The sequence below is a fragment of the Microtus oregoni genome, unplaced genomic scaffold (assembly GCF_018167655.1).
Source record: "Microtus oregoni isolate MIOR12 unplaced genomic scaffold, Mior012 000000F_ref0000247, whole genome shotgun sequence".
Classification (NCBI taxonomy): domain Eukaryota; kingdom Metazoa; phylum Chordata; class Mammalia; order Rodentia; family Cricetidae; genus Microtus; species Microtus oregoni.
Window position 1 is genome coordinate 73,819,580 of NW_024543059.1, and position 25,541 is coordinate 73,845,120.

The 25,541-nt window shown below is 41.1% G+C and overlaps 1 protein-coding gene across 3 annotated transcripts in view; it reads right to left on the reverse strand.

Annotated features, from left to right (window-relative positions):
* Positions 1 to 25,541, reverse strand: part of Col25a1 (collagen type XXV alpha 1 chain) — a 385,869-nt gene that overhangs the window by 60,541 nt on the left and 299,787 nt on the right. For all 3 annotated transcript variants that reach the window (XM_041633950.1, XM_041633896.1, XM_041633829.1), the window contains exons 13-18: positions 21,964 to 22,017; positions 19,901 to 19,927; positions 17,400 to 17,444; positions 10,561 to 10,593; positions 10,122 to 10,157; positions 5,048 to 5,092 (exon numbers count right to left, since the gene is read on the reverse strand). In XM_041633950.1, the coding sequence (XP_041489884.1) occupies positions 5,048 to 5,092; positions 10,122 to 10,157; positions 10,561 to 10,593; positions 17,400 to 17,444; positions 19,901 to 19,927; positions 21,964 to 22,017 (240 nt within the window). The remainder of the gene's footprint in view (positions 1 to 5,047; positions 5,093 to 10,121; positions 10,158 to 10,560; positions 10,594 to 17,399; positions 17,445 to 19,900; positions 19,928 to 21,963; positions 22,018 to 25,541) is intronic.

Genomic DNA, 25,541 nt, shown 5'->3' on the forward strand with positions numbered 1-25,541 from the left:
GGAATAAGTTTAGTCAAGGAAAATTAAGACCCATACAATGAAAACTTTAAGACCCTGAAAAAGAAATAGAAGAAGATACCAGAAGATGGAAAGGCCTTCCACACCCATGGATTGGTTGGGTTAATATTATCAAACTCCTACAAAAAGCAATCTACAGACTCAATGAAACGCGCAGCAAAATTCCAATGTAATTCCTTATAGATACTGAAAAACATCTTAAATTTCATATGGAAATATAAAAGATCCAGGATAGTCAAATAAAAAAAAATGAAACAATTAAAAAATACTGCTGCTATATCAGCACCCCGGATTTGAAGTTTTACTATAGAGTTACAGTCATATAAACAGCATGGTATTGTCATCAAAACAAACATATTGATTAATGGAATAGAATTGAGGACCCACAGATAAACCCAGACTCCTACTTTTTTTTTTTGACTAAGAGGCCAATAATACACATTGCAGAAGAGACATTTTCAACAGATGGGCAAACACTGCCACTCAGACTGGACAGCAAGACATAGAAGAATGAGACTCAATTCTTATTTCTCATTCTCAGAAAACTAAACTCCAAATGGATCAAGAACTCCAGGATAAAATGTGATACCCTGTAGACAGTAGTCACAAAAAAGGAATTTCTCAACATGATGCTAATGGTGCAGGCATTAAGACCAACAGGCAACATGGGACCACATAAAACTCAAAAGCAACTTTATGACAAGAGATACCATTATTTAAAAGAGGCAGCCTAAAGAATGAGGAAAAATCCTGACCACCTGTACATCTATCAGATGGTTAGTATCTATAACATACAAAGAACTAAAACAGAACCCCTGAACATCAAGAGAACAAACAACCCAATTGCATGGAACTATACAGAATTCTCAAAAGAAGAAAGATAAATAGGAGACTTAAGTTTTGAAGCTGTTCAACATCCTTAGCTATGTAAAAATACAAATTAAAACGACTTTGAGATTTCATCTTACCCTAGTCAGAATGGACAAGATAAAAGGAAAACAAATGGTGACAAATGTTGGCATGGACATAGGGAAGGGGAGACATTGACTCACTGTTGGTGGGAACACAAACGGATGCAGCCACTGTGGAAGTCAAAAAGCTGGAAGCAAATTTACTACATGATGCAGCTGTACCAGTTTTAGGCATTTATCCAAAGGACCACTATGGAGATGCTTGCTCATCCATGTTCCCTGCTTCTCCATCCACAAGAGCTAGAACAGTCTAGACACAGTCTAGATGTCCATTAAGAGATGACGGATAACAGTAATGTGGTCCATCAACACAGTGGAAAATTATTCAGTCATAAAAAAAATTTACGGGGCTGGAGAGATGGCTCAGAGGTTAAGAGCACTAACTGCTCTTCCAGAGGCCCTGGGTTCAATTCCCAGCAACCATATGGCTCACAACCATCTGATCTGGCTCCCTCTTCTGGCTTGCAGACTGAACACTGTGTAATAATAAATAAATATTTTAAAAAATTATGAAATTCTCAGATATATGGCTGGAACAGGAAACCTTATTCTGAGTGAAGTAACCCAGGCCTGGAAGGACAGACATCACTATGGGATGTGTCAAGTTGTCTTCTGTCTTTCCCCATGAACAGTAAGGAAGAAGAAGGCTCACACGGCTTCTCTCACCTTCAAGCTATGTGCACCCTTGCCTTTTACTCTTGGAATACACTCAGGAAGTAGGGAAAGTGGGTGCCCTTATTGCTTTTAACAATCTTATTCATTCATCCCTTTAAAGAGGGATCCATAATTTGTATCTATGTAAAGCACGGCTCAATGTATTTTCTGCAGGTTAAGATTACTTACACGAGGAAAGACTACCTTGAGCGGGTACATAAGCGAAGCTTCCAGTATTCTGAGCTGACCCACGAGAAGCAGTGACAGCAGTCATTCGCTATACGCTGGGGGAAGTTTCAAGAGCTATGAACACATTTGTTCATTTCAGTCTCACAGTAGAACTCTGGGCTCTGGTCACTGTTGGTTCTCATGAGAAAACCAAAGCACAGACAGATTCCAAATCTTGCCCTGGGTCACAGGACCAGCAAAGCTATGGTTTGGTTTGTTCTAGGGTCGTTGGTCAAAACTGCTTATTTATGAGGGAAATAGAACCACAAGAATGGGTCAACAATATATGTATATTTTTCAAAGTAGGTATCTAGAATAAGATTTTCAAAAATAATAACCTAGAATTTTCTGTTTTTATCTGATATCAGAAAAGGTAGGGCACAATGCTTACTATCCTCTAAGATACTTGAAGGGAAAAGAAGACTTAACCTTTTTGAAAGCTTGTTCATAAAATAATTTTCTAAGCTCAAATCTTACTCCAGAAGATCAACTTCTGCATGGTACATTGTACATAATTTAATTTTCCCAGCTGAACATCTTGACACTATATGAACCATGAATGCATGAAATAGGAATTCCAAATGCCTTCCACATGGCAAGAGGACTTTCAAATAGTGCAGGAAGCCTAAGAGCAGCTTGAGATGAAGTCAGGCCCGGTCTCAGCCACTTCCCCTATGCATGCCTACAGTAATAGCACCGTCCTCAGAGTGGGCCGCTCAGGTGAGAGACAGATGAGTCCGCTGTCAGGGTTTAGGCACTTGGTTCATTTCCTGAGAGCCAGGGAAGGCATGTGGGGGTGCTCATTAAGTTTCCAACTGTTCCCCAAGAGCAACAGGTGGCAAAGCAAAGCTTCTCTGGTATGTAATGACTGCTTTCCTCCGTGTCCTAGACATAATGGCCGGCATGTGCACACGCTCTGCGGTCGTGGCAGATAAGAAGGACACGAGGAGCAACAGGAAATACCTCCAAAGCATAAACATACACAGAGGCTAAGATCATGACTGATGCTTTCGGGTACCTCACGTCCTGTAGGTCACACAGAAGGGTTTCAATTTTTAAATCCTGGCTGCAACTTAAACTATGAAATGAGAACCAACCCATCCTGTCATTTGCCACCTTAGCAGAAACGAAGCAAATTAAATGGGTAAGGAGCGTCTCAAGTCAATATAGGGCCATCAAATATTATAAAATTTTAGGTCTATATTTATTAATATAAAATGAATACCTTAAAGTGGTCTTAAATTGTTTTCCCCAAATTATTTACTGATTATTATTTATTTATTATTAGCACTTATTATAGTGTAAGGGAAGCTTATCTTTCATTTGAATTCAAGTGAGAAGACAAAACTTATTACACTATAACCAGAGCTCATGCTTTTGTCTTCAGCCCCAGATGGTGACCCAAGCATGGCACCGAGATGACCTAGAGAAACATCTCTAGTGAATGATGAAGGATTTTTATCAACTGGCAGTTTCTCAGCTCAGTCACTAGTCAGGCACAGAAAGGCAGTACCAGAGCCCCACCACCTCAACAAAGGATTTCTAGCACTTCTCAGGCTGTGGGAACTTAAGCATTTCCTAGAGGTGGTGACTTACAATTAACCCTCCCAACCTGAGAACTCATGACCTTCTGAATAGGTCATCATAGGAAAAGGCCAAGAGTCAGTAATGACATAGAGTCATCAGAGATATACAACACTTAAGTAAGACCAGGGTCACAAATACAGTAGCTCCCGAAAGCATTTAATGTCTATGTGTGTATTTATCTGTATTGCACTTGGGGAAAATAATGCTTTCAGTCTTCTTCCTTTTCATCAAGAGAGTGTCTAAAGCTCAGGAGAAGGGACAAGTCAGTTTCAGAGCACTGAGGCTCTCCTGAGCTGAGCCTCCACCCTGAAAAGCTTGCTTGAGTTCTTGCTGTAGGGACTTTCGTGTCCTTCCAATGTCCTTTGTCTCAAACATCTTCATTATGACTTGTAATGCCACCAGGTTCTCATTAACACCCAGCAACATGTCCTTAAATCACTGAAAAGTCTATGATCTTGTCATTTATAAAACGCTGTCATTTTTGTGCTTGGAAGTTACTAAAGAGCTGTCATAAATTAACCCCGTAATATGCACTAGGATGTCATTCTCGCTAAGCAGCAAATGATAGGTAAGAGAATCTGACTCCTCAACAAATATGTTTTAGAGTGTACTGTCTACCAAAGAGCCAAAGCATGTATTAAAAGCAATCTTAACTTTTTATAGTAATCTAGAAAGAGCCAACAAATATTAGAACCAGAGTTTCTGACTGCTGACCTATAAGACATGGTTTTTCTGTGTGTATTGATGACCTATATAATATTATAAGCACCATAGGCATTTAACATTGTAGAATCATACTAACTTCAGTTAACACATTATAAAGTAGCATGCAGGACTAAAGTATGAGCACTATTTTTAGAACAGAAGATATACTTGATTGCTATCCTGTTTCTTCTGGGATATATATAAAGTTTATTCTCAAGGAATAACTATAGCTAAGATAATAGAGCATTAAGTCTTGTTGCTGTTATGGGAAAAGTCTTTTTTTCAAACAAAACCCATTTAAGTGGCTTAAGAATCTTTAAATCTTAAAATAATGTTTTAATCCTAAACCGTAAGCAATTATTTCAAAAGGTGCATACAGAGTTTGTGTGGAAAGGGTTTGTGGTAGGTCAGAACATTTTAGCAATGTGGTTTTAGTTTTTCAGTGGGACTGACTGACAGGAAGGGGAGGCATGGAGTCTTTGAGGGGCTATGATAATGGTGAACCACAAACATGGTTGCCCAAGTGTGTGTGATTTACAGGCATGCTAAAATGAATTCTGGTCAAAATTTGATAGGACCTTAGGAATGAGGTCAAAAGTTAAAGCTAAAGAAACATTCTTTCTAGACTTTTAAAAATTTTGTATGATTTTACTTGAAACGCCATTTAGTTTTGTCTAAGGGGCATGATAAAGGACAACAGTGAGCTATACAACCTGGATGGCAATGACCAACTTTAAACACCCATGTGCAATTTGAATTTAAAAAATGAACTAATCAATTGAGAAAAATTCAGAATAGTTAATGACCAGTGTTCACTTCCCCCCCCATTTTCCTCCAATGCGGGATACTCATAGTTCCATGAAGTTGGTCAGTGGAGTATTTACCTTGATCCCCGGGAGTCCAGGTAGTCCAGGCAGCCCTGGCTCACCCTACATAGGAAAATCACAATGCATTACAGAGCAACATGCACTCAGTCACAGGGTCAGAGAAAAACATGGCAAATGTCCCCGCCGAACAGTTTCTGCAAAGAGAAATAGGACAGCAGACTGTGGAGGGGAAATGGGTCTGCTGAGACCACTCCACTCGGTCAACTCTCCATTCCGGAACTGTCTGACCACTTGGCAGATTTCTTAAGACACTGGCCTTTTCCTGCCGTTTGCTGCCTACTGGCATCTCTATCAGATGGCGTGAGAGAGTAGTATGGGAGGAAAGACTGCATTTGTGACTCCTTTGGCCAAGGATTTGCTGGAGCTGCTTGCTTCAGTAACGTGTCTTCTCCCAGAGCCCTCCCTGCTTAGATAATCAAGAGACTCTCATGAACAGATGGCCCCAGGAAAGCATACACGTTAAGCGTGTTGCTCACTTAAAAGCATAGTAAGATTTCCTTTTCATTCCTGAAGGATGAGAAGATAAATAAATGGTTAAGAATATGCTTCAGTCCAGGCTGTGTTCCTAACAATTGTTGGGTTAGGGTGACCTTGCTTAGCAGTGTTGGGCTAATGGTACCGCACAGCTGTTCCTGAACACAGGTCAGAGATTAAGTATGCCTTGGGTAGGCACGCTGGAGACAGGCTAAACCCTCTCATTTTCACAGAATTGTCTATGTTATTTTAAGCACAAGAGATTGCATTGCTTAGAAATTCTCTTCAAGTCTACTACAAAACAATAACGGAATCAGGAGCAAATATGTTTGCCATGAAGTGTTGCCTGTTCTCGGTGGAAGCGGCACAGAAGGTGATACAGTCATAGGGTGTTGTGATGGTCAGTCACGGAGATGCCAACCATTTCCCCAGAGGGAGCGGTACCAGGACGGTGGGAGGGGAGGCACATTCTGTAGCCTAAATGCTTCCATCATCTTTAATTTTTATTTATTTTATCACCACTGTGCATGTGTGCATGCCTACCACAGCTCCTGTGTGAAGAACATCTTTGTGGGTGTGGTTCTCTTTTTCCATGTCTGTGTGACTTCTGGGGATCAAGTGCAGGTTGTAAGTGTTGTGGAGCAAAGCACTTTGACTGCTGAGCCATTCTGCGGGCCCTTGAATAAGCCTTAACCCAAGGAACACCTACTGACAACCAGTGGATCTTCCATCTCCACTATCTGCCCTTTCTGATTACCAAGGGCTAGAATTTCTTCTGCTATTATATCATTAAGCCTTTAGACATTATTTCAAGCTGAGTGATTAGACAAAGTGGGGAGGCAATGGCTCCCTGGCTGCTTGTCAAAGGTGCTTCAGGAATGCAAAAGAAAAGGCATTCTGTGCAGAAGTGTGCATTATAAACATGACTACAACGAAATCGCATTAGAGGAGAAAGGAATGCTAACTTGCTTGTTATTCCACCCCAAGACCAGGTGCCAAGGTATATTAAACTTCACAGGGTTACAATACCATACATTGCCTTTCCTTTGTGTTTTCTCTTTTACCATTTAATCAGTAACATTAAGAGGACCTAATAGAAAAGGATTTAATCCATATTTTACTGAAGGTTACCTTTTGCTTAAAAATAGTATAAAGTTTTTGAAAATACAATTGCATTATAATAGCAAACCAATAACACTTGGGATTGTTTTTTTTTAAAGTCTCCCCCAACTCTTATGATGATATTTCATCTGAAACACGTGTGAAAATAAATAAATGAGTTTCCATTAAGAATTCTTACCACTCAATTCTCTACCAACATAAAAGGACCACATAGATACTTTAAAGAAATAATTGATATGCACATGTATGCATGATTAAAACATACAATGTTTTCTAATGAGAAAAATATTAAGAAGACATTACAGGATAACATATAAGATAATGAAATGTTAAATGCATCATGTGTGTATATGTGTATGTCTACATGTGCTGGTCATGAATGTATGATTTAAATATCTAAAATATTCATATTTTATAGTGTTGAATGGTTTGTGACTTTTACTTTTCCAAATTTGTATTTACTTTCTGCTCTTAGCTAACATAATGAGAGATGGTAATATTATTAGTGCTCCCCTATAAAACACCCCTTCACAATTTTAGTAAGACATTTCTTTCTGCAGAATTCTTTATCTTTATGTTGTAGAAAGCTTGCCTTCCAACTAAGAGAAAGATTTTAGTTAACTTGGCAATCCTTGTCTATGCCATGGCTCAGGAGCCTCGGTAGCAAAGTTAATGTGTTAGATATGAGTCACAATTAAGAGTCAGCTTGTTATTTTATTCAAATGGTTCTTGTTCAAGAGTTTCAACTTTACAGTTACATTATATATCTGATTTCATTATTTTTCCTTTTAACTCTCTATTCTCTGGTCTGAGAAAGCCTTACTCCTGGGACTCTGTTAGAGTGTCCTGGGTATCTACAGAGCTCATTGGCAAGGGTCCCTTCTGATGGGGAATCAAGTGACAATGTTAGAATGTATACTTTAAGAGCTAGGGAAAGGTTGGAAAGGCAAGAACTATGTAGTGAAACACAATTCACACTTTCCAAGTCTATAGTGTCCCTACAAGCCTCCATGTAACTCTACTGCTGAAGCCACAGAGAACGAGTGATAAAATGAATCCCCCGTTACTGTATCCCTTTTCTGGGAACACCCCTAAATCCAGGAACTAGTGTGCCATTGAACACCACCCACAGCTCCACAATGGTGCCAAAGATACTAGATGGCATCCAGCACTGACTGTAAGCCTGGGTCAGTTTGTCATTTTCGACTCTAAGCAGCAAACATGGAAATGCTGTTTCCAATGTTGGGGAATTATCAAAATCTGATGCTAGACAAAGGAAGTCAAACAACTGTAGGAAGGCAGGATTGTGTCAGAGGGCAGAATCTGAACTAAATATTAAAAATAAGGATGCTGTTTGTTCCGGGCCATGTATTCGTCCAGATGAAAGCTCCTTTTGATGTCGTTTAGGTCTACTTTCTGATAAAATGTAAAGAAAATCCAGTGTTTCTGCCTTCAGGCTATAAATGTCCATAATGAATCTAAGTTATCTTTATAAATAATTATGATAATGCAATCTTATGTTAAGCAACTGAAGGTCAATTTGGTTCATGTGCTTTCGAAACTGGGCCTACACAAGTTTACTGAGATTTGATTTGGCTTGTGTTTTAGAGACACTTTACAGGTGAATCCCTCCTTTGCTTTTGAAAAAAAAAAGACTGCCTATTTATTTATTCATGTGTGTGCTCACCAGCCTTTCCCTTCCTTTGACTCTTGTTAAGTAAGGCAGGTGGGTGTTGAATGCCAGGTCTTTTAGCTGCAGCTTTGAGTTCTGGGTTAGAGGCACATTCTACCAAGCCTGGTCCTACTGATATTTCTTTTAGCAAATCACAGATTTGGAGGGCAATTTAAGAAAAATCTTTAATTTTTTTAGACTAGGGACCCCAAAATCACATCATCTAAGATCAGTTGCTTTTTCAAAATAGACGATGAATCTTTTGTTTTTAGTAATTGCACAATTCTTCTTAAAAGGCCAGAGAGGGCTGTCTGCTATGATGCCCGTAATGAAGCCTGGGAAGAGGAACAACTAGAAGGTTCAGATATTTATCTTGTCAGTGCTCATCCTATAGAGAGAAAAAAAATCACTCATGCTGACAAGTTTTATTTTCTCAAAGAAGAAAATCAGCATGAGGGGAAAAGCTGGACATATTTGTGGGAAGTTGCTACCACTGAGAGGAGCCACAGAAAGAACACTGAGGTTTCTTTCCAAAAGGTACTTGAACTATTTCACTGGGACACATCGAAGAGTAATGTATGACTGGTTGTATGTATGACTGACATATGTCTACATATGCTACCGACAAAAGGCTGGGAGGGCTGCTGCTCTAGATTAACTGGGAAGTAGAGGAAGAAGGTAGTTACTGCAAACTATTTATCTAAAATATGTTCTATGAATTCTTGAGTTAAACTCGGAGCCTGAAGACCAAGAGACAGATCAGAAAAGGAGGAGCTGGAAGAGCTGTGCTAGGCTCTCGTCTCACCTGCAGCAGAGCTGATGAATCAATTCTCTGAGATTCTCAGTCAAAAGAGAAAAATAGTCATTCAGTCAGAGAAATGTTAAAAGAACATGCAAACCTTCTCAGAAGTTACTTCTATCCCAGGTGCTTAAACACAAATTCTCTCGATGATGTCAAGAACACGAACCATACAGTAAACTCTCAACTTTAGGTTATAAACTACCGCAATAGGGTTGATTATCTTTTTCTCTCTGATAATGAGCTATGTTCTATGTCCTAATTCATATTCTGTATATAACATCAGCTACCACAGGACAAAGGAAAAGCCATAGTTTTAAGGAATTTGTCCTATGGAGTTCACATTTTCTTGTTAACTACAGTTCGTCTGTTATGTAAGGTTCGGCTGTACTGGGCACTGAGGCCCTGGTGCTCAGTTGAGAAACTGCTAACATTTGTTTCCTGCCTCAGACCCAGATGAAAAATGAGCATAAGCTCTCAGTGAAGAAGCACAGATGATAATTTAATGTACCCGCAGCTCAGTTAGTGAAAGTGGTGTGTATAGCATCGCTAATTAAAATTTAGTTCTTTAAACAAATTTAGTTTAAAGGCAACATTCATGACACGTGTTAGCAGGAAAGCATTGGCAAATGAATGGAGGTAGAGGTATATTTTTAAAAAAACTGTCCATCATTCTCCATTGAGATTGTTTAGTATATACTTATTTTCTTCTCATGGAACGCAGAAAATACAGAATACATTTAAGCATGCATGGCAGCGAGCTGGCATTCCAGTTGAGCTGAGATTTGTTAGTTTCGAACAGCTGAGTACATATAGACAGTGTTTGCTTTCACACGGCTGTGCGTGGAATAAAGGCCTTTTAACAAGGAAAGCAACCAGCAACACTGCGCAAAGCATGGGAAGTGTACCACGGTGCGACAAATGTCTCCATGTTAGATGACAATGACGTGAAATACCAATCATGGAGAGATACAAAGGACATACCTAGGACAAAGAGATATTACCTTTTGTCCTGGACGACCAGATTCTCCAGGTTCTCCCTGGCCAAAGAAAACCAAAGATGAAAAGGGTAGTCTTAGAAGAAACCTAGAAAACCGCTAGGCCTTTGGCAGTTTTACAGAAATGATCCAACTGCCTACTTGATTACATACATTTTGTGTGCACCATTTTCTTATTCTCCGCCACGCTACACATAAGGAAACTGCTGTGAGTATGTCTAGAACTCACATATAAAGATATTTCTTGGAAACCAAGGACACATGGAAGAGAAAGTAAGCCCTCCTACTAAGACTGCCCGGGATTTCCCTGTTGTGTTTGGGAGCTGTTGTCAGAGAACTGGACCAGAGCTACAACCATCATTGCTACTAAACTGAAGAGACAAGGGGGCTCATAAAGTCACAGCCATGATTCCCAGGGCACAAACATGCACAAGGCTATAGTTACCTTAATTCCTGCAGCCGATGATCCTGGGTCACCCTAAAATGAAACCCGGGAGACATTATGCCATAAGTAGCAAAACAACAATGCAAACACCTAGGCAACTGTTACCCACATGGATCGATGTATGACCAAGGGGCCTAAGTGTGCCCCCCCAGTTCTTTGTCCATCGATAGGCCCAGGCATTATATGATAACATCATGTAAGAGAAACCATGCCTTGCCTCAAATCATGGGTTTACTTTGAATACAAACCATGAAAAGATTATATTTCTTGAAGTAACTAAAACTATAGAAACATGAAGATATTTCCTTAATAGGATGCTAAAAATATATTCTGAGACAATGAATTTTAATTTAGGGATTTGAAACTTTCAGTTTTAGCTTCTGGGATTTATTAACGTCACGGGCTCTTTACAGGGAGTTCCTGCCCTTCTTGGTCTTTGGAAGGTCAAGGGACAACAGATGAAGCCAAAAGGTTAATGATGTTGAGTTGCAGAAACCACACTGCAGATCACGAAGCAGGAGCATGCCTTTTCCTGCTTTATCCTCATTGTACCGTAACTCAGTCACAGGGTGATGAATGACTTCTGGGCAATGGGAAGCCGTGGACGGGCTAAGAAAGTCTTGAGAGAGAATCTGACTTTTAACTTTTTAAAGAGATTAAGAGGTTGTTTTTCCTTTGAGTGACCATGGTCTAGGAGAACAGATTTGGGTAGCCCCAATTTCATGTTTCAACATGGAAACAGTTTCATGAAATCTTAACAGTTTTACAGAGCAAAGAAAGTCATCCATCAAGGCAAGTTTAAAATGGACTGGTGGCTACAGGAAGATGGGGGAAGCTGTTCTCAAGACCTCGGGTGCTACCTGACGACACAGTCTTAGCTCTGGGGCTGGTAGAAGGCACTGGTCTGCTAAGTTGATAGGTTCCAAAACATTTTTATCTGCAAGTCACAAGATGTTAGTTTTGACATAGAGGTGGGGAAGAGATGGCCATTAGGGGGGAACTTGGCCTTTTAAAAGACTGGGTTCGTCCAGATTTCATGGAGGATGGCTCCACTCCTAGCAACACACCATCCTAACGATGGGACCAATGCCGACCGGAGCACGGAGAAGAGGTGAGACTGTTCCTTGTTTGTAAATGAGGCAGCAAAAGGCCTGGATTCTCAGCCTCATTCCAGTCCTCTCCAACCTAGGAACATGCAGGAAGGACTAAGAAAAGGAGGGGACTTAGCCATTTGTGACTGTCAAGAAAATTGAAGGAGGGAGGCTAGAGTTGAGAGTCCCTAAGCTCCGTCCTGTTTACAAATACTCAAGTATCTCCAGGGCTCTGTTCCCTTGTTCTAGAGTCCAGAAGCTGCTCACCAATCTCTTTTAGAGACAGACACACAGACAGAGGCCTCGGGCCCCTGTGCACTGACCAGCACCTGACTCCTATCCTCATTTCCACTCACATCCTCCCATGATGATACCTCAGGTCTTGCTTTACATGATTCTGTCTCACGGAACCGTTCACCAATTCTCCCTATTGTGACCCGCTGTGAGTACACCCTACTGTGTATCTGCATACTTCATTTGTGTCTGGCACAGCTTGTGCTGTGATTGCCGTTGGCGTTGCTTGTATATCTGTCTGTCCTGTTAGCAGACAGACAGGTGCATGGGAGCAGACTCCACATCCTGACCACAGCAGATGCTTTACACACACATGGTGAACGAGTGAATGACCGTCTGAAAAACAATGTTTTCAGTCGGGTCAGTAGTCAAGGATCAAAATGAAAAGAGGCCTCCAGGAAAGGGGAACCAAGGGCTTAGGAAGAGGAGGAAATAGTAAATTTAGTGTGTTGAGGAAAGGAGTGCACATGCGAGTCCCTTTGACATCTGTAATTGCTATTACCCAAGGAAAAATTAAGACGTGGCTAAACAAAGAAGCAGGCTCTAAATATTGCATGAATGAGCCTGCTTGTCGCAACCATTAACATTCAAATGAGATCCAAACGAGGGGTGAAATCAACGCGGGGAAGAAAATAATACTTGTTTCTATTTCTGCTAAACTGAGTCTGGGAGCCATTAACATTAACGCACCGGTGTGCAATATTGTGAATAGCATGACCTTTCTATTCATAAAAGCAATTTGACTTTGCAAAGCTCCATCTGTGTTATTTATGCCTTAAACTCCCATGCAGGGAAGACATCGCTACTTCCACTTAGAGGGAGAGGAAACTGAGGCAGCTACGAGTGGAGCGAAGTGTGAGCTTCCTCAGCTGGTCTTTCTATTAGACTGAGAAAAGGATTATTGACTTATATCATTTTGACAAAGGGCCCTAAAGAGGCTAGAGAAGACAGGTAAATTAAAGGTAGTTCTTGTATTACCTCCACGGTCTTAGTTAACTGCTTGTAGTTTATATAAGAGTGCTTGGGTAGTCTACTGTATGTGACTAAAGACTAGGTTTTGTCCTCGGAGCAAGTGGATGGGAGGGAAAGGTCCACCATGGTTTATTTGTGGGAATATGAGAGGCTTCATTTGATGGACACCTCATACATTTATCCTCTCTTTAAAGATTCAGAACTGTGAAATCCCCAGGAATGTCTACAGCTTTTAAGAGCAAGGCAACTTCTGGGAGGGATGATGTTCCAAGTAGCTGAAATCAAGCAGGGGATGTTTATAACCCTATCCCCAAAGTGTAAGAGACTATAGGGTTAAAGTGGGAAACAGCCTCCCAGGGATGGCTTATGTAGATGCCTGCCTTTATCAGTCAGTGGAGTAAGCCACAGATGGAGAAGTTCTGTGAGATAAATGAACGTGGCTTTGCTGTTTTATTTCTTTGTTTGGTTTTTCTTGAGAGAGGGGTCTCACGATGGAGATCAGGCTGGTCTCGAATGCAGAGAGATCCATCTGCCTCTCCCTCTGTCAAGTGCTGGGATTAAAGGCGTGTGCCATGACATGGTGACTTTACTGTTTTTCACTTTTGGTCAAACACTGGTTTTGTATGTGATTGTTTTCAAATGCAGTACTGAGCAAGTAATTAAATAAGATGTTAATAAAGACAGAAGGAACAATTGCAAGCTATAGAAATGTCCTGCCATCCAGTGAAAATATGAAGTTGTTCAAGATAAAAAAAGGTTTTCCAAACAGTATTTATTATCTGGTAACAACGTTCTAAGAACCTGGATTAGCGCTGGGACTAGAACAGATTGGCACCATCCAGCTGTTGGGTTGACTTTGGGGACAAAGGATAGAAGATAAAAGCTTAAAAGCAATGTGCTTGGTGTCAGATTGACAAGGGGTGAAGCTATCGTTAGTTTTGTCAACCTGACAATATCGAATGACCTGGGGAAGGAGTTTCAACGAGGAGTGGTTTAGATTCACTAGGGTTTTCTTAATTGGGTTGAGGTAGCAAGACCCACCCTGGGTGTGGGCCTGTTTCATGGGCTAGGCCTTGAACTAGTCTAAGTGCACACACAAATTCATTGCTGTCTGCTCTTGAGTGCACATGGAATGTGGCCAGCTGCCTCATGACTTGGCCTCCCCACAATGGTGGACTATAATTTCAAATTCTAAGGCAAATAAACCCCTTCTTCCTCACTTTTATAAGGAGATTTTTTTTTGGGGGGTCAGGGGATCTTATTGTCCTAACTAGGAATGAAACTAGGCAGTATCCTATGGGTTTGTGTGTGTTTGTTTGTTTGCTAGTGAGCGCTGTGTCCAGTTAATAAAGAAATTACAGTGAAGAACAGTTGGGAGACTAAAGAGCTTCCCTAGGAAATGACTTGTAAATCCAAACTTCAAAAGATTGAAGACTGAACGAAGCCAGAAAATGAAGATGTGGAACTGGGAGGGGGAGGCAGGAAAGCAGGCTTCTAAACAAAGAATGGCTTGGGGCAGCCTTGGAGAGGACCAGGCACTGACTGCCCTCGAGTGTTCCCTGACACAGTCCTCCAGGTGCGGTCTGTAAGACAGCTTGGTTGGTAAGTGCAACTACGACATGCCTGGTGAAAGGCCAGATGCTTGAGTTCAAGATGGCGAATGAGAAGGCAGGGCATGCATAGGAATGAGGTCATAGGGATAGGCAATCTGTGCCAATAGCATGAAGATGGAGCTCTTGGCTCAGCCAATAACACCACACGGGGTACAGCAGTATGGTCCACCCATTCAGAGAGTTTAACAGACACCCACTTGCAGTGGCTAAGAAATCTATTTGAACATTTGTTGGCGGAATTAACACCCCAAAGACTAGAATACAAAGCTTCCATAGGAACTTTCCATGTGATTGAAATCAGTCTTTGGCAGTTTATTCTTAAACTGAGTGTACAGTTTTGCTGGCCACAGAGAAGCCCTGGCCCAGTCAGTGGTTTTATAGTTCCCAGCATTTCCAGACGACCAGCCTGGAAAGCCACAGACTGTAAAAATTGCTTTACCATCCGAAGGCGCTGAGTTGGATCAAAAGGGGGAAAAAAAAAGTCCATTAAAGTGAATCAGCCAATGACGTAATTTACTACATCAATCGCAGAAAAGAAGTTTAATTTTTTTTTTTTTTACTTTACCCCTCAAAGTTGGAAAGTGATGAATGAATTTCATATACTGACGACACAGGCCACAAGAAGAGTGTTTCCAACATGCTGGAAACAAATTATATGACAGGAGCAGGAAATGTTTAAAAAACACATCAAAAATTATATTCCAATCACTACATTCTTGGGATGAATGCCTTGGGTCAGATTACATATTATACACGCTACAGATTGCTATTTACAGCCCCCTGTTTAGGCCTATTGAAGGTTTATAGAATCGATTTCCGCTCTCGCTGAGGCATTTCTTGTGCTTAATTTCAGCTGAGCAATAAAACTTTTTGATAAAAAGAAAAATAACGATGTCGTTGATTTCAATTTCCACATGGTAGGAAAAGTTAGCATTTATTGAGAGTTTATGGCGTGTGAGTCAGTATGGCAACTGATTTGCATTGTGTATGAAGCCGAAACAACCTTCCTAGGAGACGCTTGGGTCCTTTCAAGGAAGAAAACATTATTTTACTGTTGCAAAAGGAAATTTCAAAACCCATGTGAGTGAAGAAACAATTGCTGGCCTATGTTCCAAAAACAAAGTTAAAAATAAAAAAATACAGCCTCTAAGGCATAAAATGCTCTATTTAAATTCACATAGGTACAGTTCCCATTTTATATGTTTCTGTTGTTGTTTGAAGAGGCTGCCTTCTGTGTACAATATTTCCTTTGTTTTAAGCAAAGTTGGCCACTGCCCTCAAATCTTGCTGGATATTTGTAAGAGTGGGCCAAGCATGGTTTTTATATTTTTTAAATGGTTAAAAAAATCAAAATGACAATAATATATACAGGCAGATGACATAATATCAAAATCATCTTGCCCAGAAATAAAATTTTCTTTAAACACGGCCCTCCTGATAATTAGTGTGTGTGTGTGTGTGTGTTGTCTGTGGCTTAATTCTGCTACAATAACAGAATCATGAAGTTGTGCCAGAGACTACATGGTCCACAAAGCCCAAAATATTAACTTATAAAACAAGCTTTCTTATTTCTGCTTTTAGAGAAAAAGATGTACGCTAAATAAACCATCATCCAGGTTTACATACCCAGGGATTCAAACCCTGATCTGACACCAGTCAGGAGCATCCACGGTCTTATTTGACTAGATACTTCAATGTTGTGTTTGACGACAGCTCGATATTTGGAAGACAAAAAGATACAGCTTCAGCAGAGGTTCTGAAATAGGGATGGTCAGAGTAGTTCATAGAGCATAGACTTGCTGGCCAGCTCCATGGTGTAGATGAAGTTTCTGTTGTCTACACCACAGTGAAGAGTTATCTGGGTCACACTGTCAATATTGCTTAGGCCAGCACACCCTGGTCTATAAGAAATTGAGACTCTGTCCTAAATTTAAACTGTTTCCCAAATACAAACAGGTGCTACTTAGTGACATTAATTTGTTTCTACCCTTTCTGCCATATTTATATTAATATTTATGAGACTGAGAAAGATAAGTTTCTGTATATTTTATGAGCATGTTTTTGTGACTACCCATTATCCATCTATACAGTCATAATTTTCGCCCTCAACTGTCAGCCTGAGTGAGTTATCTTCCCATTCATCGGGTCCCTCGCTTGGTTTGCGCTAACATCCACCTGCTCTGGTTCTATCTTCAGGTTCTAAAGGGGGATTTCTTCCCAAATCTGAACACATTACACAGATGCAGGAGAATATCATTTTGATGTCACCGTCTCATGGAGTCAGGGCTGGAAAAATACAAACTTGGGCAAACACCATAATGACAGAATGGCGAGACAAAAGAGAGGACTCAGAGACAGACCAGGACACATGCGCTATAAATGCTGATCAGTGTTCCAAAGACCAAGGAGGGCAGAAGACAGAATGCAAGGGCCGTGGTTCCCAGGGTTCCCTACATAAACACTGCAATCAAGTGCTATTAACTCGATACCAAACTTTTAAATTTTATCCTCGCTCACCAACCTAACTTCCTTCTAAAACCAGGACGGACCAAATCACTTGAGGGCGTCCCCTTCTAGGCCTCTGTAAAGACACACTGCCTGTGAGTTGGTGTGCTTATTGCTTGAGAAACCTATCATTGGAAATTTTCTTATTCTCTAGAAATAAGTAAATTTGGCAAACCATTTTGCTCTCAGAATATTTAAATTTGTGGATAGAATGTGGAACGATCGATTTTTATGAGACAAATATTGAACTGTTTTCTAGCTTGGGAGATTTCTCTGACCCTGTCTTCCATAGCTTCCAACTTCATACACAGTCAGCAATATTCTTGCTCAAGCGCACACCCTTCCACATTTCAAAAGACTGTACCTTTTCTCCCGCATCACCTTTGGGGCCATTTTCTCCAGCATCTCCCTGAGAAGAGGACAAAGGGATACTCTTAGATATATTGGTGACTTGAAATAAAGAGCAATCTCCTCTAGACATGCTCTTGTTACAAACCAGTGTAAATGTTCACAGAGCCAAGAAACGTCTACTTGACCAGCTGGCTGATGGCAATGATCATGGCTGAGCACTTTAACCACCACGGTATCAATACAAAGCCGTGCGTGACTTCCCTGTCAGCCTTCTCATGGCTGACGTGCGGTCTCATCTTCCCTTCTGCCTGAAGGGACCATAGCAGAGCATTCCTGACACTTCCCTCGTACATCTGTTTGCCACTTCTGTGCCCTTCTTCATTTTGTACAAGCCTGCCTCTTTTCTCCTCCTAGCTGTATAAATTCTACTTGTCTTCAAACCAACCAAGCTCCAGGGCTTCCAAGTGAACTCCATGGTCTCCAAAGCCTATGGACTGAGTATTTATCTACTTGCGGCTCCATACACAGTATTCAGAAAAGGGAACTTTTATATTTTTATTAGATATATTGTCTCCTAAATTATAGTAAACCGAGTTAGGGGAATGTGTGCTTCTTTGGTTACTTCCCTGCTCCTCCTTCCTGACATCTCTTTCCTGCCCACCAGGCAGGGCAAAGGGGAAAGGCTTTATCTCTGTGTGTTGCTCTGCTAAATTCTGAATGCTTTCATTTACGCCTTATAGCATGTAAGAGAGGAAACGTCATGGATTTTGGATTCAGTAGAACAGAGTCCAGACCTGGCACTCAGCAGGCAGATGCAATGCTCTTTCTGCTGAGTTTCTCCTGGGTCATGGGAGGATAAGGGCACACTATGTAGCTGTAAGAACCAAGTTCTGTACCTCATACAGCATTTCAAACCATGCCAGCACACTCTGAAAAACAGTTCTTGCTGTTGGAGGTCCCGGGGCCTCGGTGTTTGGGGAATTCCTATGCTGGGCTGCTTCCTCTAGCTTCAGAGGAGATCATTTTTCTATCATTTCAATACTTCCACAAAACTTAAGAGAAAAACCATTAGTTGTGGTTTCTCAAGATTGAGAAAGTAGAAGAGAGATATTCACTTTTCCCTCTAAAGTTCCGTTTTCCATTTCAAATAAACATGAACTTAACCTGCCCAGGCTCCTGTTCACAGTGGGCCAGCTGAGCAGCACCCCATCTGATGAACCCGTGATGGGTACTCACTGGCACAGCTCCTCTTCCTCCCCAATTTCTACACGAAGCAGTCATTTGATGACTAACTATTTCAAGTTAGCTACCGTGAACTGATTTGATACTCCAAAGCACACTGCGTCACAGTGCATACTCCAAGGCAGGGTTGATAGACAGCTTACTCCTAGGCTTTTTAGAAATTGGCTTGGAAACCCCTTTAACATGCCAGTCTCCTTGTTGGGAAACCTGGCTCAGAGGGTTCAGAGTGGCTGTGAAGTAAAGAGCTTGACCGTCTCTTCACGGAGAGCCTTTAAACCCCTATTTTGCTCTTCCAACTTAATATTGCCTTCTTTCTGCTTTACACGTCTGAAAAAAATACTGGTACATTGAGGACTGTTTTTCCTGATCTTTTGTTGAACTTCTTTTGCAAGCAGGGTTATGCTGTTAGGGAGGAGACTGCCAGGATGTGTCATAGTATCTAGGTAGCGCTCCACTCAGAGACATGGCCAAACACCACAGCAGTTAGCAGAGGGCACCTGAAATATAAACAGTGCCGTTCGCAGTGGGAGACTGAACACTGTGGAGACGGGCCTGCAAGGAATACCGGAGGCAGCTAAAAGGGGTTAATATGCAACCCCGACTCTCTGCTCGCTGCCGTTTCTGGTTTTGATGGCGATTCTTTATGGGGTCTCTATTAGACAACTTCTGCAGGTAAACATCTGTATCCCTTGACCTTTGACCCAGAGTCCTCAGCAGCAGGAGCAGCAGCAGAAGACAGTTGTGGATGTTTAGGAAGGCATTAGAATGGCCTTAGCAAGTATACAGAATGATTTTCTTTCTTTCTTTTTTTTTGGGGGGGGGGTGGGTTTCGAGATAGGATTTCTCTGTGTAGCTCAGAGTCTGTCCTTGCTCTGTAGACCAGGCTGGCCTTGAACTCACTGAGATCTGCCTGCCTCTGCTTCCCATAATTCTGAGATTAAAGGTGTGTCCCACCACTGCCTAGCAGAATGGGCTTTTACAGGGCTAGGGGTTTCTGAAAGCCACTATACAGCCTGGCATGCAGTGTTTGCCCTTCCCTTCTTCCTTCCAACCCCAAACTCAAAATTGATACAGAAGATAAAAATCATATTTTCTCTTTCCACTATTTGACAGTCTGAAAGACAGGCAAACGGACACTTATTACCTCTTTCCCCATCTCCACTTACAACGATCTGTCCATCCACCCACCATCCAGCCTCTCAGGCATTTAGTTCAGCTTGGGTGTAGCTCAGGAGAAGAGGGGAGTAATAAACAAAGCAGAACCATCCTTACCTTTTCTCCTTCTTTTCCAGGTTCTCCCTGAGCACAAAACAGAGATTGGGAGATATCAATGAAGAGCTAATAAAGCAACAGCCAACAATGCAGATCCTAACCTTACACAGACTGCACAAGGTGAAGTATAAAGGGCACTCTCTTTGGCTTTAGTTTCTATATGAAAACAAGTAGCATAAGTATCCAGAAGAATTGAGTACAGATACCAATGCTAACTTTAATCTTAAGTCATTACTTCTATAAGGATAATGATATATGCAGTAGAAAATGTCACCCAGGAATGGCCTGGGACATTGCAGTGTGGCAACTCAATATCTGTCTATACTCAAAGTCAATGAGGTGGGTGTTAGCATGTCCTTCCATAAAGCTGTCTATTAAAGCATGTCCGGGGGCATGGTTATTTCAGGGCGAGCCCTGGTACAGTTCTGCACTCCTTGGACATGATCATAAACCCTCAGTGCAGAACTTAGACCCCTTGACAAGATCATCAGTTCTGTAACTGGTAGCAACTAGTGGTGCTGACCAAGATAGCAGAATGGAGCAGTCTTCTGCCAGAAAGCATAAGGCTTAAAATATGAAACTATTCTCAGAAAAGAATTGCATTTTTCCCTCTCTCTATGAAAGGGCAGGGGCAGATAGGGGATGCTCTAAAGTCCATACACCTTATGATGCTATTTCCTGATGGGGAGCTTGAGTAAACGTTGCCATGAGACCAGACAGCTTACAGTGTTTTAAGGAGGTTATTGTGGGAAAGAAGAAAACCAAAGTAAGAGAATTCAATTTAGAAGTCAGTTTGGAGACAAAGTTCTTTCCATTCTCTGGAATCAACCTGACCCCTTGGCTTTCTACATTGCTGGGCACCTTCACCCCTCAACATTCGTCCTGGTGGCCGCATTGCCAGGCAACACAGGAAGAGAACTATGGATGTTCATTCAGAACTACCTCCCACCGCTGAGCTTTTTAGTGAAGTGTAAGAAAGGTAAGAAGACAGAAGAGGGCTGGATTTCCATGAGGAATACTTTCCTTCTTCTTTAGGACAAGAAAAAAAAAGGCAGGTCCATGAGTTTTAGGTCTTTCCACAGCACCTAAACAGCAGCGCACCATGCAAAATCAGTTGACAGACATCTGGTGGGTACAGACTCACACCAGCACAGTTGATGGGCTTAGACATCAGTTTTGTACCTCAAGGGGGTGTTCACTCATCAAAGGATTTGGGATTTGTCTGCCTGCTTGGTTTAAACTAAACTGTCACCAATCTCTTTTGATTTAACGGATTCATTTGTTCTTCAAGAAACCAAGAAAACAGGCAATCAAAAAAAAATCCTCATTACATTTTTTCCCTATTTAGTAATTCCAACTATATCCATTTTTAAATTCTAAACACACCACGTCTTTACTCTGTTCTTCGTCTGACTAACTGGGCATGTTGTATAGAAGCTGACGGTGGCTAAACCTTGAAAAAAAGCTGTCTTGGCTGTATGAACATTATCTGTAGTGGGGCTTGCTAACATGTACATTTGAGGAAGTATGACCATGACCTTTGTTTTTGCAACTTACTAAGGGGTAAAATGATAGCACTTTCTTGTGCTATTTAATTATCCCACAAGAAATATCTTTTAAATTATATTACGGGTGTTTTCCTTGCATGTGTGTGTATCTGTGTACCTGTACCGTGTGTGGTTTCCTTGGAGGCCAGAAGACAGCATGCACCTTCCGGGACTGGAGTTTCTTATGGAGGGCTGTGAGCTATTATTGGGTATCAAGAATTGAACTCTGGTCCTCTGAAAGTGCAATAGGTACTCTTATCTGCTTAGCCATCTTTCCAGCCCCACAAGAAAGATTTTAGACAATCACATCCCATTTCCTTTCTGTGTGTCTAATGGTACTGACAATCATGAGCATAATTTAGTCCTTAGTTATAAAGTTCTAAGACCGCATTTTATACCCATGACAAAAAGGTCTACCCAACTACAGCCAGAAAAATAACTTAACAGACTGTGACAGCTTAACACTGTTTGGAAACCATGCAGTGGGTGACGGTGCTTGGTTTTATCTGTACCAACCTTTGGTCCTGGGAGTCCACTCTGCCCTGCTTCTCCAGGTGATCCAGGCTCACCCTCAAAAGAGAAGGCACACATTACTAAGCAACACAAGCCAACCTAGCACACTGTAGAGATAATGAGAGGAGTTGGCCATCCTAGAATGTGCCAGAAAAACAGAGTTAAGGAACTATTAAAATAATTAGTCCCAGTGTGGTCCAAATTTTTACATACTTGAGAACAAAGTATTTAATTGGGTTATTTCGTGTGTGTGTGTATGTGTGTATCTTTTCATCATTCAGAAAGTTGAAGTGAGTTATCTATGGGGCTAATAGATAATATGGTTCTGGGTCTCATCCAATTTGTACTTGTTTAAAGAATAAGGGTCACTTGGCAATGATAAACTCTCTTGGTGGAGAACTTTAAAGAGACCTATCAGTTCAATGAAATAAAGACTAAATCATTAGATTTTTCTTATTAAAGTAGCATTTACAGATGTCTATTTTGAAAATACATATTCTTAACACTTACCTAATCTGCCAATACACATTTGACAAAAAAGCAGAAATTAAAAAGGCTTTTAAAAGTCGTTTTACAATGGTGTTATGAAAGTAATTAAAACAACCAGACTCACTCCTCACGGTTGTACTGAGAAAAGTAAGGGCTGTTGGGCTAGAAAACGGCTCTCTTTTAGGGGGATGGCAGGATATAGTATCCTTCTGAACCAGTGATTGTGTTCCAAAAAGGGAAACAAAAATGAAACAAGAACAAAAGAATCCAATCCCTGTGAAGTGCCCAGAAACAAGACACTGCGCCCCTTCTGATGCTCCCATGTGGCTCATACTTCCATCCATCAGAACTCAATTTTCATCTATGGAACATTTCCCAGTGTCCTTCACTATGTGATTGACTTCCAGGCAGCTTTCTTCTTTACATGGAGAAAAGTAAAGTTGTTTCTTAGCTGACTTCTTAAAGACGGTGTTTATTTTAAGAGCAGTTTTGGGTTCACTACAAATTTAACTGATTTTGAAGACTGTTTCCTAAGTAAACTGTGGTCATTTTTGTGTTTTTTCAGATTCACATACATTAATAACATTAAAAATAAATACTTCTACATTTTATCTCGTTGTATGTGTGTATGCATGTGCAAATATGTAGAAGTCAGAGGACAGCTTGAGGGAATTGGATCTCTCCTTATGTGAGTTCCAGGTATCAAGCTCAGGTCATCAGACTTAGTGGGACTTACCCGTACCTGTTGAACTTTCTCACTGGCCGTAAAGTGGTATTTTTTAATAGCCACAACCTTCCATTCATTAACTCAATTATTACAAACTTCTATGAGGCAAGTTTTATTTTTATCTTAACACTCTGTCTAGACTTATAGAAAACAGTCAAGATTTGTACTAGCCTGACCTAAGAGACTGGGTGGAGGCGGGGGGGAGAGGAAAGAGATTGATTTATATTCTCTTCATCATTTGATTCATATATCCCATCTACAAGTGACTTTCCAGACGGCATAGAAACCCGAGGAAAATATAACCTACAGAAGGGTATGTGTGTGTGGCTACCAGATAACTCAGGCCCATGGAGCTTGCGGTGTCTTTCTCCTAGCAGGAAGCATTTAGCTCTTGTTCTGCGGTGTAACCTCTAATGTTGTGACCTGCTGGGAGAAATTCTGCTTCCTGCAGAAAGCCACACAACTGTAACTCTTGCCCTTCCTTTGGTAAGATGACAAAATTATTGACTTCCAATAATGAAGGACAGTATGGGAAAGTTTTAATAAGACATTTGGACATAACAAAAGGCAAGAACTTGGAAGCAGAATTCACCCTGAACGAGGACCATCATTGTGGCTACACAAACAGTATAGAGCTACCGGGTCTGCCTTCAAAGACCCGGCGGCAGGATGCTCTAGTGTCATAACTCATGGCGTGAGGCAGAGAGGATGCTGCGGGAACAATGTAAACTCTGTTTGACTTTCATAGAACCATGGTAGCCAGAGACATTAAAACAAAACAAAGTTAAAGCCCGGATCCGGGAAAAACTCATGCTGAGATTTGAAGTGGGGAAGAAAAATATTGCTTAGGTGGCTGTGTAATGTTTTCCTCGATATATGAACCCCAAGGGACTGAGCGTTGGACTCTCTCTTTCTCTTGTTCATGTTGCTAAAAAGAACCTTTAACAGAAGATGAAACTGAGAAACTGGACTCACACCCTTCCTCTGTGGGAATTCATTTCATGCTGTCCTGTATCCATAGGCTCTTTTTCCTCAGCCTTACATATTTCTAAGCAGCTATCAGCCTGTCCCATAGGATATTGTTAAGAGGTTTTATGGATTTGTTTCTACAGGGCATTCATGATTGCCTTATGAGTTGATTAGCCTCTATCAAAGTCAGGTCTGACCAATCTTTTACTGAATTCCACACTGCTGAATACTCAAGTTGTTTAAAATAAGCATCTCTAGAAAAACAGTCACAGTTTTCTAACAAGCTCTTTAAGAAAAATTCCCTGGATTTATTTTGTTGCCACTGGGGAAAATTTAAGGCACCAACTGCGAGCTTCTAAATGGCATTCTAAAGGGGTTCTGAGTTTTCTTGGCATTTTAAAATTCTACTTTATGTGTATGACTGTTTGCGTGTATGTCCATGTGTGCACCATGTGAGTGCCTGTGCCCACAGAGGCCAGAAGAGGGCTCTAGATCCTCTGGATCTGAGTTACAAGTGGATGTGTGCATGCATCAGAGAGAGAGAGAGAGAGAGAGAGAGAGAGAGAGAGAGAGAGAGAGAGAGCTAGTACTAAGGTTGTCAGACAGCTTATCCATCTTTTTCTTATTTCTAGACACCATGGACATTCCATAGACAGTAATAAAGTAAAACAGCAGGGGACATCTGACTGAAAGGGTTTTCTCTGCTAGAGAGGAAATGTGAAGACGATCCCTGGAATATCATCCACTTCTATATTTACACTGCCTGTAGGCTGGACTGACTTCTCTGGCTGATTGGTTACTTTCATTTCTTTTAAAACCATATTCTCTTGAGAACGCTCATCTAAAAGAACACTCAAGGCTCTTACAATCACATCAGCTACTGCTACTCAACTGGATGGCCGAATCCCGAAGGGTAGGAGGTGACATGGTTTTCTCACAGAGATGAGTGCTGATGACAAGGAGGTCATTTAGCTGAAATAGTGCTCGCCCCTTCCTCAGTCACAGTGGTTTTCCAGTCCATCCGTGTGAACAGAAAAGGAGTCATGGCTTTATATTTTTAGTATAATTTCACTTTCATTGCATTATAACTATTGTGTGTGTGCATGCATGTGTGGGTGCGTGCATGTGTGTGTGCATGTGTATGCATGTGTGGGTGCGTGCATGTGTGTGTGCATGTGTATGCATGTGTGTATGTGTGTGTGCATGTGTATGCATGTGTGTGTATGTGTAAGGCTAAAATCGAACATACTCAGGACAAGTAAGTGTTGAGAGGCAAGGAAGAGCGAAGAGGCAGCTGTGAGGTTAGAATTTCTTGTAATCGAGCAACTTGGATCTAAAAACTCACTCAATTTACCATGTCTCTTTTAGCATTAAACACGGGATTAGTGTCAGGGAA